This window comes from Grammomys surdaster, unplaced genomic scaffold (genome assembly GCF_004785775.1).
Source record: "Grammomys surdaster isolate TR1022 unplaced genomic scaffold, NIH_TR_1.0 237, whole genome shotgun sequence".
NCBI classification, from domain to species: Eukaryota; Metazoa; Chordata; class Mammalia; order Rodentia; family Muridae; genus Grammomys; species Grammomys surdaster.
In genome coordinates, this window is record NW_021604682.1 from 1,689,510 (window position 1) to 1,702,895 (window position 13,386).

General features: G+C 40.6%; 2 protein-coding genes across 2 annotated transcripts in view; one reads left to right on the top strand and one right to left on the bottom strand.

Annotated features, from left to right (window-relative positions):
• The window catches only part of LOC114626547 (solute carrier family 5 member 4-like), a 197,771-nt gene that overhangs the window by 65,763 nt on the left and 118,622 nt on the right, over positions 1-13,386 (top strand). The window lies entirely within an intron of this gene.
• The window catches only part of LOC114626506 (solute carrier family 5 member 4-like), a 60,949-nt gene that overhangs the window by 14,460 nt on the left and 33,103 nt on the right, over positions 1-13,386 (bottom strand). Inside the window, exons 8-11 of the mRNA XM_028773912.1 lie at positions 10,585-10,720; positions 8,275-8,382; positions 6,804-6,954; positions 1,305-1,473 (exon numbers count right to left, since the gene is read on the bottom strand). Coding sequence (XP_028629745.1) covers positions 1,305-1,473; positions 6,804-6,954; positions 8,275-8,382; positions 10,585-10,720 — 564 coding nt within the window. The remainder of the gene's footprint in view (positions 1-1,304; positions 1,474-6,803; positions 6,955-8,274; positions 8,383-10,584; positions 10,721-13,386) is intronic.

Genomic DNA, 13,386 nt, shown 5'->3' on the forward strand with positions numbered 1-13,386 from the left:
GCTAGAGCCCCAGAACCTAGTTACAGGTGGTTTAGAGCAGGTGTGGGCAATGGAAACCAACCTGTGTTCTCTACAGACACAGTAAGTGCCCGTAATTTCTGAGCCATCTCTCCAGGTATACGTTGCTCATTTCTTTCCATTTTATTCTATTCATTTTTGACCAATGCTATCTGTATACATTTATGGGTACAACTAGCTTCTATTATGATGTACACATCACAGAATGATTGAAATTATTTAATTTCCATATCTTAGATATCACATTTTGATTTTTTGAATCCCAGAGCTCTGTGGTCCACTCTGACTAAAGCTAAGGTTTTTTTCGTTTTAGTTTTCCAATCTATAGATTTAAATGCTTGCTATTTATTGTGCTGAATAGGTAGATCTATGACTTCCAGGATTTTCAGGGTTGATAAGGGGTATGTTTGACAAATCAAAGCTTTTCTTTTTTCTAGAGATCTGTGGTGTTGGAAACGCATGCTCTCAGTTCTTCTCTCTGGATCTATCATGGCAAAGGGACCAGAAATAGGAGCTTTATACTGTGGGAAACTACATCTGAATTTCAATGCCCTGTTTACTATGACATTTCAGACAGAACAGAGTACAGCTTCTCCATACCCGCTCCTAACCAGAAGACTATATTAATAGACTAATTATAGTGTTGGTGAATTAAAATAATGGTCTACAAACCTCAATCATGTGTAGAATAATAGGATTTAACGTATTTCAGGTAGTACTAGTGTGGTAGACTTTTTTTCTTGTAAATATTTTATATATCTTCTATTTCCAACCTCTTGACACTCAATTAAGTTAAGTACATGGTTGTTTCTGTATTACAGAGTTGATTGATTTTCTTGATGTCAATATTATTATATGGTAGAACTATGACTGGATGTTGAAGTCCTGTTTTGAAAATAAGTGGTTTTTCTTAATACTCTACAATGAATGTACATAAATTGTTAAAAATGTTAAGACTTTAGTATGATTGTGTGTTCCATCCATGGTCACACACTTTTGTGAGGATTATAAACTGTGACTTACCACAATTAAAGTTGAAATGGGCCTTAAGTGACAGACATAGACTGGACAGAATGCATTACTTTTGAGATGGGATGTGACCGTGTTGCCCTGGTTGGTCTTGAATGTCTAGATTTAAGATGTCTTCCTGAGGCAAGCTCCTGAATAATATTCTTCAATAATATTCTGGTCAACTGTGCTTAAGTAAAAGAATGTCCTTCTCTATTCCAGAGGAAGTTCTAATTTTCACTTCATTCTTGCAAATGTATTCCTTAAGTTCCCCTTACCTGTTCATTGACCCTTTTGAAGAAGATGGCAAGGGTGAAGACAGCACCAATAGGAGGCCCAATGTAGCTAGCAAATGAGGAAATATAGTGGAAGAGCTGTCCATTCTGTGACGCCTGGACCAGTGGGACCCACAGGATGCTGATGACAATCAGAATGATGCCAAATACCCTGCCAGAAAAACATCATGATTTAAACCTTAAACAAAAGCAGTATGCCCAGCTCCACAGTTCCTGATATCTTCTGCATTTCCATTGGATTTCCAAGGAAAGGCAAGCTGCTTGACCTTGCATGAACCCATGTGACGCCTGAAGAATATCAGGTAGTAAAAAAGTCAATGAATAAACTTCTCAAAATTAGCTGTAATTTTTTTTATTCATGAGATTAGCTATGTATTCATGAAATCAACTCAAATTGTAGCAATTGATGAGTACTTTTAAAGGAATGCATAAATTATAAACAAACCTTAAACTACTTCTATCCATCACTAATAATTTATATGGTAAATATGGAAGATTTGTCCTTTTCCTTTTTTCCAGGTTGAGGGCAACTGAGTCAGTTTACAGATACTAGAATGAAAATATCAAATACTTCAAATGTTGTGTGGTGTGGTAAGAAATGGGAATGTACCCTTCCTAACTTGAGTATTTTATCAGCTAAAATGAATTTGTTGAAATACTGTTAGGAGGTAAAAAGGTATCAGAGGTAGCTGTGGTCCATGGGAGACGAGTTGCTATTTGACACCCAGAGTCTTAAATGATTGTGAACAAGCAATTTACTAATTGTTGTGATTTCCTGAGAAAATGTGGTGGCGATAGGGGTGTGTGTGTGTGGATGTGTCACCGAAAGACTGTCAATGGACAAGTGTTTCAGCTTTATAAACTGCTCTAATCTCACAAGTATTGGGAAATCCAAACAGTCTCAGTGTGATGCCTCAAGGACTAGATTTGACCGCCCAACCTACCGCACATTGTTATCATTTGAAAAATAACTCACACCCTCTGCCTCTCCCTCTGCCTTGGTGCCTTCTGTCACATGTCCAAAACAATGAAATTTCCTGTTGTAAGTAAATGAGCCTGCTTCACTCCTCCTGGCTATCCCAGTAAGCTGGTGTTGTCTCCTCTGCCCTAATATGACTGTCTTGTTGACTAAAGTACTGCATCCTACTCATTCACTCTGTACAAGCAGATGCCCAGCAGAAGACAGATGCACACAGGGACCTGAAAGTATCTGGAAATTGATCCTGGGTAATGGAAATGTGACCCACTAGTAAGGTGATCCCATACTAGTGGGTCACATGAAGCTCATGGCAAACAGGAGGATAACAAGTAGCAAGATAGGAAAATGATTTGAATATTAAATAAAAACATAGATTCATGAATGCTGATCCTACCAGAAGAATAGATTCATTATTGTTCTTCCCCAGAAAGCCAAGGGACTGCACACTACACCCATTTCAAACCACTTTAGGTAACTGTATACTTTGATACATCTTTTTATACTGTTCTGAATTTATTCCCAGAACTTATGGCTGTAGGATAAAGAATGTAGTTGTTAATTATTTATTTCCCGCACAAAATCATAAATTTCATTAAGAAATTTAAAAAATCAATTGTTCTTTTTTCATATCTTTGTTATGAGAAAGTGTAAGCAGCATAGGTGGAAATCTTATTAACATAATGGCTGAAATGTTAACAGCATTTATGCCTATGAATTTGTGGGGTCTCCTTTCTCCCCAGGGGTCATTGGCCACTGGATGGCCAGTGAGGACAAAGGGAACAGAGGTAGAGCATAGGGTGGACCAGACGGACACAGAGACCACTGAAATGAGATAAACCTACCCTTCCAGGAGTAGGGTACATATGGGCTTCTAGGGGTATGGGTGGATAGAGCTAATTGGTCATAATACAGTTCCCAATTACCATGTGGAAGGAAGCCAGAGCCGGACTTATGTGCTGAGTTATGCAGCAATCCACAAGGTCAGTCTTCAGATAAGACCAGACACCTGTCTGTGTTCAGGGATGCTCTCCAAAGAAAGTCAGACAGAGAGATGGAAGCTCTGCTGAGACAGGGGGTGCTTCATTCTGCACCAAACTCAGAGAGCCATCCATCCGGTCATGGGAGACTTAGACCTTAATAACAGTGTTCTCCAACATGAGTTTTTACTGGAACTACTCCATCCTGAGCCTCATGAAATCCAGGTCACCAAGAAACTCAGGCCTTATTTCTCTGTCTCTCTGTCTGTTGTCAGTAGTCATCATTGGAGAAGCTTATAACTAGCAGATGATCTTCCTGAGATGACTTCGCTTTAGATTATACCTATGACGAAGCTCCGACAGGCAAAGCCCAGGAGAAAATCATTTTAGGAAAGATTCCTGCTATTAATATGCATTTCCTGTTGTTATTATTAAACATATATGACAATCACTAGTTATTAGCCCACCCCTTTTGAGCAGATCTCTGCAGGTCTCAGAGGATGTTCTGTCTTGTAGTGATGCTATATAGACAAATAGATGACTTCTTAATTCTTAATAATGATCCTATAAAAATTCCTAAAATTATATCAGTGATTATTAAGCTCTTTTATAGTGAGACTGCTATTATTTCATTTTCTGATAGTCAAAACTGCCATGAGAACTCTGTCAGTCTCCCATGTGTCACCTCTTAGACAGTAACCAGACTTTCTCCTACTCAGAGCACATTCCAAGAGGCTGTAAAACAATTAACCAAAGGTCGTAAAAAGGGAACTAACGATTTATTATAGGTGATAGGACAAAAGATAAAATATTAACTGGGTTTATCTATACAAAACTTCACTAATAACTTAGTTATGGTTTTTAACTTTCAGTGAACTTGTGGAGCTGTGACAGGTGATGGATTTTTAGCCAGATAATTACTCCTAAGGGGTATGTATGTTAACATTGTCTGTTGTAAACTTCTATTTCAATTTATGATTTGATATTTATGTGTGAACTTGTGATGAACTTTTTGACATGTGATCATATATTCTGAAAGATGTATACTGAGGACAAAGAAACAAGAGGATTTTTTCCCTTGTCACACTTAGGATCTTTCTGCTTTCCCCTTTTCTTAGATAGCCTTCATAGAAAACTTTTTATAACTTAGTAGTAGACACTAGAATCACTTTTCAAAGTGTCCCTTTCTCTTCCTGTGACTTCTGACTAGCAGGCTGAAAGTTCCTGCTGAGATAGAACAAAGGCCACATTGCCTAATCCTCAGCTGTTAGGCTACAGGTGTTAATCACCTAAGCCAACAGCTGTCTACCCTCAGAAAGAGCAAATACGTTTTTAGGACTTTCCAGAATTTATCCTCAGCATTTCAGTATAGTTAGAGAGCTAGGATGGCTGGAGACCCTCAGACTTTAAAGCCACACCAGATTCCTAATCTGTGCCCTGTCTCTACCCTCTCCAGGCTGGGAGACTCCTGGAAGTCTGTCTCTCTCTCTGTCTGTCTCTCTAACTCTCTGTCCCTCTCTGTCTCTGTCTCTCTGTCTCTCTGTCTCTCTGTCTCTCTCTCTCTCTCTCTCTCTCTCTCTCTCTCTCTCTCTCACTTCATTTGTAAAGAGTCAAAATCTGGAACTACGAACATTTTCCAGTTTGTATGCCAGGTGGGTAATGTGTTGATTATTGTTGCTATTGCCGCAAAAGCACACTATTTACACTCACTCTCTTTCCCTTGCAGCCAACGTGGATGTAAACTTGGTAAAGCTCTTCTAAAGTGCTCTCCATAGATATTACACTTTTTGCGAGGTGGAGAGTCTCTACCTCTGAAAAACTGAGCACCACCCCAGGTTTCCTCCATATTCAATCTACAGAGAATGAGATTTCAGATTCCTGATGGCTTCAGAACAAACCTCACCTGCCAACCCACACAGAGAGAGGGATCTGTTTTTACCATATGAGGCCCACATGGGTATACATTATAAAGGAAAAATGATATGCCTGCTATTTTGTCAGTTCATTCAGAGTTACTCTTACCGTTGATTTTTGCAAAAGTCATAATGCCTTTTCTTTTAAAATCACTTCTCATATTTCTTTTTAATTGAGACTACCAAATATTCTTTAATATTAATTAAAATGAAATGCATGCACACATACACAAACACACATACACATACACCCTCCAATATCCTTGATAGAATTACATGTTCATGTAAGCTAACAGATATAAACACTCTAATCAGATGCCCATGAACAGTAAATTCTAATATATTCCTATGGATACACACACACACACACACACATATATATATGTATATATATGTCTGTGTGTTTGTGTATAAGTAAAAATATGCATTTATATAAGTACAAATATATCTATCTATCTATCTATCTATCTATCTATCTATCTATCTATCCATTCAGTGATTAAATGAATAAACTATCCTAGAACAATGCAACATGACTGGTCATGTAAGAATTAGAAATCCCTCTGTGTTATTCTGCTTATCATATCTTAACCTGGGAAGGTTTGAACTGCCTGTTGCACTACCAATGGCAGTTGTTAGCTCAGGAAATATGGAATCCAAGATGAGGTTTGGGAGTCATAGTAATTTCTACTTCTTGAAAAAAATTATGGTTATAGGAGTGTTCAATTTTTTAAAAAGATTTTATTTATTCTATGTGTACGAGTGCTCTATCTGCATATACACTTATATACCAGAGGAAAGCATCCGATCATACTGTAGATGCTTGTGAGCCACCATGTGGTTGCTGAGAATTGAACTCAGGACCTCTGGAAAAGCAGCCAGTGTTCTTAGCCTCTGAACCATCTCTCCAACCCCGAGTGTTCCGTTTTCCCAAACAGAACTTAGCCATTTATTTATGTTTCATGTTATCCCTCTATGTTCTACACTTTAATTTTTAAAGCATTGTACAAAATGGCAGATAGAGTTTGCCTGAAAATGAAGTGAAGAACAGGACACCATGCTGGCTACTATCTCTTGTTTCCTTCCATCTCACCATCTTCAAGGCCCCCAGTCTGCCCAGGATCACCTAACTCTCCAGGCAGTCTCCTAGACTTTGTCTCTTCTTGAGGATCTGCCTCTGTCTAGAATAGTTCAATCTTTAGTGAATGCAGTTGTTCAACTTTTCTGTGTAACATGGACGAGGTAACTGACTGTTTTAGTACGTTACTCACAGAAACTGTTAAAGGAAAGACATTCAGCTATCAGACTTACAGTGTGAGGTATGGCCCATTAAACACAGACTGATGGTGATGGTGTAGGATAAGGGGAAGGGATGAATAACAATAACAATCAGACAGTGGGAGTCTGAAAAACTAAAAACTACTTTGTTTAAAGCTATAGCTATAATTTTTGGGTTTGTGAAGAGAAAGGTCAAGTTGAATATCTCTTAATGATTCTTCCCCATTGTAGAAGTACATTTTTAGTTTCCCTGAATCTAAAGATAATGCCTCTATAATGCCTGTCTCTAGCCCCCTCCTCAGAGAGGTTCTAGGCAGAGACCAGGTTTCCTCACCGTCCGGCTATCATGAGCTCTCTCTCTGACGCCTTCTTCCTTATCTTGGCGTACAGGTCCATGGTGAAGAGGGTGCTGGCACTGTTGAAGATGGAAGTCAGGGAGCTCATGAGAGAAGCCAACATGACCGACAGCATCAGGCCTCGTAGTCCTGGGTCAGGAGGAGCAAGCTCTGGTTAGATTGGATGTCATGGCTTATGAGTGATCTACATCAAAGAGCCAATCAAGGATAAAACACTCAATTACAGAGTTATTACCTAATTCAACTATCAGTGTACATCATGGCTGAATTTTTCTTGGAGCTTCAACCAGTGAATACATCATTATACTATAGAACAAGGTTTAATGAAATACATTGTATTTGAATGTAAAAGATGTGGTAGTGAAATCCTTGTCTTTTAATCTGGGAGTTTAATTTTAAAAATATGAAGCTATAATGTGTCTGGTTAGCTTCTATGGCTTAAAATGAGCTTAAGAAATGTAACTATCTGGATTTATAATGCAAACATTTTCTGAGGTTGTTCCTCTGGTTCACCTTATTATTAGCTTAAGAGCTAAATATTATTTAAAAGTCACATTTTGGGAACTTTGTAAGAGAAGGAAGAACCTGGTACCATCCTTCGTTGGAGAAGAAACTCTTGGCTTTGTGAACACTTTGAGAATCACAGAACTAGAGTCCTGGAAGATGATACTGTTGAGAAAACTTTATGGACAAAGCTGAAAGATTTAATCATTGTGAGAGCTTCACACTTCTGCTCCTAACCCCTGTTAGTGATGGCTCCAGGCCTTCCAGTACAGTGTAAGATGGCATGCATTCTACCTTGAGTTTGTGGGTTCCTTAATTTTGAATGACCTTGTGTATATCAAGGAGGAGAATTGGCACAGAAGTGTCCACCAAGACCCCAGACCACTTAGACTTTTCAGCTCTGTATGTGCTCTGTGTATGGTCCCCACAGCAATGATCAATTTCTGAAATTCTAATAATCAGGACTTCACAGATAAAGCTTGTTATCTAGACTGTAAAGCTACAGTGAGTTTTCAGGTGTAGGGTAATCATGCTCACTTTGCTGGTAAATAGTAAGAGCCAAAGAAACACATGAGAAGTGATGTATCCTTAGATACAAAGCATGCACATTGAGATAGTATTCTGAAGTCAAGGTAACAGTTAACTTCGAGTCTTCCAGGTTTGTGCATTTGTAGCATTACAACTTCTTCATTGGCTAACAAGTCATTTCAATGTTAACTGAGCCAGAAGACAGCGTTCACCCTAAGCAGTGTTCTTCTAACAGAAATTATCTCCTCTCTGCTACCTCCAGACCCAGCCATCACATGACTGGTAGACTTGTGACTGATTCTCAAGAACTATCTGATGAGTAGGACTGAATTAATGGAAGGATTGCCAGAGAGTCTTCCCCAGTAGATCCCCCATGTCCCTCACATCCCTCTAGACATGCTATGAATGTTTACCAACCATCAGGCATCAGCTCCAGGACCAGGGTGGGGTAAGCATAGTTGGTACAGCCGGCCGAAGTGCCACACTGTTTCACACACTCGGAAGGCACAACACAGGCCACCTTATCTAAGGGAAGACACAGTTCATTGGTCAGGACCCAACTAGGTACAATCTGCAAGCAGGGAACAGAGGGAAGACACAAGGTCATAGATGGCAGAAGCTATATTCGCCTAGAAATTGGATGCCAAGCTTGGAACTTGATACACTTATGCCTAGTTGGGAAAACACAGTGAATGTTGTGTGATGGGGTTAACACTAGAAATGTGTCTTCCATTCCTCAGAAACGATTGGCCTAGTCTCCTTACCTTTCCTAACCAAGAAAAAAAAAAAAAGTAATTCCTCAAGAAAAAAAAATAATCGATAGTAAATTATCCTCATCTGACTCAGAAATTAATTTTCCCCAAACATTGATAATTGATTCAGTTTTGAAGTTCTCTCAGAGACCAAGATGTGCGTGTGTGCCTCCAAGACGTCTCTGTGGTGGTTGGAATATGCTTGGCCTAGGAGTGGCACTATGAGGAAGTGTAGCCTTGTTGGAGTCTATGTAGCCTTGCTGGAGTGTGTGTGGGCTTGCTGGAGTGGGTGTGACCTTGTTGGAGGAAGCATGTCACTGTGGGGGAAGACTTTGTGACCCTCCTAGCTGCCTGAAAGACAAGATGGAACAAGATGTAGAATTCTCATCACCTTCTCCAGCACTATGTCTGGCAGGACACTGCCATGCTTCCTGCCTTGATAATAATGGACTGAACCTCTGAACCTGTAAGCCAGCCCCAAATAATGTTATTAGAGTTGCCTTAATCATGGTGTCTGTTCAAAGCAGTAAAACCCTAACTAAGACAGAAGTTGGTACCAAGGACTGGGGTATTGCTGTGCTAGCCCTGACTATGCTTTTGTTTGGAGTAATGTAGATTTTAGGACTTTGGATTGGAAAGCATTGAAATGCTTTAAGTGGGACTTAATGGGCCATCCTAGTAGGAATATGGAAGGCATTCATTGGTGTGGAGGGTGATTTGAACTCTGGAGATTGTTCTTATGATGTTTTGGTGAAGCTTCTTGCTTCCATGTGCCTTGTAGGGAAGGAAATCATCCTTTTTTTTGTTTGTTTGTTTTTCTAGATGGGGTTTCTCTGTGTAGCCCTGGCTGTCCTGGAACTCACTCTGTAGACCAGGCTGGCCTTGAACTCAGAAATCCGCCTGCCTCTGCCTCCCAAGTGCTGGGATTAAAGGTGTTCGCCACCACTGCCAGGCTAAAATCATCCTTTAAGAAGTGTTAGAAGCCTTGACTTCAGCTAGGAGGAGGGCCTCAAAGCCCACTCCCACAGTGACACACTTCCTCCTTCAAGGCCACACCTACTCTAACAAGGCCACAATTCCCAATAGTGCCACTCCCTGGGCCAAGCATGTTCAAACCACCACAGTCAGCTATCACATCCTTGCTCAGTTCCACTTTATCACCCAGGAAACTTCTGGACTATCTTACATCAAATCCACTCACAGAACAGAATGCACAGTTTCAGAAGTCTGCAAGGAAACTGGCAGCATGTACAAAAGTGATAAAGAAGAGTGCCAAATCTGCTGAATGTTCTCCTTCAGACCCTTTTCTCAGATTTGCCTCCCTCTGTTGGAGATTGATTCCAATGCTTTGAGTTAATCAGGCCCGAAAGATCAGGAATCTGTGTTTCCAAATGTTAAAAGTCCTTATCCCCAATTGGTTTTTGATTGATCAATAAAGAGCCAACAGCTAATGGCTGGGCAGGTAGACCTTTAGATTTATATGGGCTAGGAACTAGGAGATAGAAAGAGAAGGATATCACCATGATTCGGGGGAAGAAGAATGGGACTTAAGTCCTTCAGGAGAGACAGCCAACTAGCCATGTAAGAATTCAGATAAGTGGCCACAGGCCAGTTCCCTGATTAGGTCTAGGGTAGCATGGGAAGGTTTAGGAGTCTCAGGGATACTAGAGGGGAGCATTTGCAAGCCAGGGAAGATTTAGGAGTGCCCAGCATTTGCGATCTTCAGGGCATGTCAAAAATTACCTGGTGTGTGTGTGTGTGTGTGTGTGTGTGTGTGTGTGTGTGTGTGTTTTATTTGAAAATCCAGAGGGCTGTAGCAGGTAGGTGAGAATGTGGCCTCCAGGAACACAAATCGATCTAGCTAAAATTACCAGTACATCTGTCCATCTCTCCTTCTAACCTATGAAAATTTTTTCTATCTAGAAAACCACAGACATCAAGTATACAAAAAAAGATTCATATATCCATGGCTTGCCTGTGTACAGAATGCGGCTGATCATGCCTGGCATCACCATGAGGAACATGGGGAGCAGCTTCAGGTAGCCACACATGATGCAGGCAGCCTTCACGTGGGACATGTTCTTGCCACATAAGCAGCGCTGTACAACGACCTGCCAGGCAAACAGGATATTAGTGCAACAATCTGCTAGTGAGTTTGAGGAGGGTGAGAATACACTTTCAAGGCTTCATATTATATATAATAAGAAATCAAATAGTTAGGGCTGAAGACATGGCTCAGCAGATGAAAAGCTCTTTTTTGTTTGGTTGGTTTTTTGAGACAGGGTTTCTCTGTATAGTCCTGGCTGTCCTGGAACTCACTCTGTAGACCAGGCTGGCCTCGAACTCAGAAATCCGCCTGCCTCTGCCTCCCAAGTGCTGGGGTTAAAGGTGTGCGCCACCACTGCCCAGCTGAAAAGCTCTTGATATTGTTCATGCAGAGGACCAGGGTTCAGTTTCCAGCATAATTCCAGTTTTGGATGAATCTAATCCTATCTTTTGACCTCCATGGACACTAAGCACACAGATTGTGCACATACTTACCTGCAGACAAAACACTCATGTGTATAGAATGCAATTAAATTAAAAATTCATTTATAAAAGTTATGGTTAGTGGAATCCAGTGGACTTTATAGCAGCATCAGGATCTGTATTACTATTTAATTTACCTCTGTACATCTCCTGTGTCTCATCCTTAAAGTAGAAATATCTCTTGTAGGATATTCTCAACATTTCATATAAAGTACACATGATCCTTGTACATAAAATATATACATCATCTGTTACTGAAGCATGGTTGTCACACCCAGATTGTAGCATAGTAGGGCAGCATGTTTCTGAAGCCACTTCTGGTGCTGCCACAAGCTGTGTGCTCTTGTCTTGAACATTGTACATACATATCCTCAACGTCCACCTTGTTATTATCAGGTAACTTCCTTCTAGGAGGTCAAACCAGTTTCCATGGAAACAACATAATTATCAAACCATGAAAATAGAACATTGAGACATTCATTTCTAGAATTCTTTGGAGTATCCTGAAAACTCATCCAGTTAGGAAGTGAAAGTGATAGAATTGGTGTGGTCCTGAGGGGAGGGATTCAATGGAGACACCCCATTTAGGGCCAAGTGTTCCAAGGTCTCTTACTCTGTGCATAATGTCTGGCTGTGGTCTCTGTATTCCCATCTGCTTCAGGAGGAAGCTTCTGAGGATGGGCGTGAGAGACACTGATGTACGAGTGTAGCAGAATGTTGTCGGGAGTCATATTATTGGTAGATATTTTTCTTTTTTCTTCTTTATTTTAGTTTTAGCAGAACAGTAGTATTTGGCTTTACCCCAGGTCCCTGGATGGTCTAGTCTTAGGTTCTTGGCCACCCAACCATTGCTGGCTGTAGGTTCCTTCTCATGGTCTCAGCCTTAAATCAGATCCTGCTTGGTTACTTTCACAAGCTTTGTTCCACTGTTGCACCAGCAGATCTTGTAGGCAGGTAATCATGGTAGAGCAAAGGGTTTGCAGCTAGGTTGGTGTTTACCTTTCTCCTCTGGTATTGTTCCTTCCAGTACCATGAATATTAGTTTGTAGGAATGAAGGCTTTAGCTAGCCACCAGCTCACCTTTTCTGTTCAATGAATCGTATAGGTGTTGTTGTCAGCAATAGGCTCTTACTGTCAGTTGGTGTAGAACAACCAATAACCTTGGCCATAGCCTGGGTTGTTTGTGGGTTCCCATAAAGACTTGGACCATTCCTAGTTTGTTTTTATTGTTTCCTGTTTGAGGTATAAGATGTTAGCTCTGGGCTCCCTACTCCATATGCCTGCCTGCTACCATGCTTCCCTGCAATGATGGTGAAGGACTGTTACTCCCCCGGGACCACAAATCCCACTAAGCCCTTTGTTCTAGAAGCTGTCTTAGTTACGATGATCACAACAACACAATAGTACATAGTTAAATGAGAGACATGGGAATGCAGTGCAGAAGAATGTTTTGAAGGGCAAGAGAATAGAGGGAGAGTTAGAAAAAGGCAAGGAAAAAAAAGATTTCGAGTCAAAGGAGTTCCAACTAAATTCAATAAATGTAAGAAAGGGAACGGCAACCAAGTAAAAAATATGAGAGGATTTCTAAAAGACCATGTTGTAAATTCACAATCCCACTAAAAGCAGAACATGACATGAAAGGAAGCAAGAAGCACAACAAACAAACAAAAATTAAATTGCAGAGAAGAAAACCTTAGCAATAACGTTGTATAAATTAAATTAGATGAATATATGAAGAGTTAAAAATCTTTTAAAATTTTAAAATTTACAATAAGATTAAAATCCCGGTATGTGTGCAGGAGGGGGGGGGGAGAGGGATAGGAGAGAATATGAGTCTTGAATAGTCAAAAGAAACAGAAGAGAGAAAAGCATTCTGGGGCAGGTAGGGAGGCAGGATCAGGAGAAGTATAACATTTGTCTTTTCTATGATTTTTGATGTTGCAGAATCTAGAGCTGTATACACGGGCTGGACTGAGTGTGGCAGATGTGCGGCTTGGTCTTCATGCAGAACCAGCTACAATTGGAGCAGAGGCTGTCCCTGTCTCTGTTGTTACCTGTGGATCCCGTTCTCCTAATTGACCCATCTTGTCTGGTCTCAGTGGGAAAGGATACACCTAGTCAGGCAGTGAATCCTGTTAGGGAGGGTTGGTACCTAGGGCAGGAAACCTCTTGCTTTTGTCTTAGGGCGAACTGGGAGGACGGTGTGTGTGTGTGTGTGTGTGTGTGTGTGTGTGTGTGTGTGTGTGTG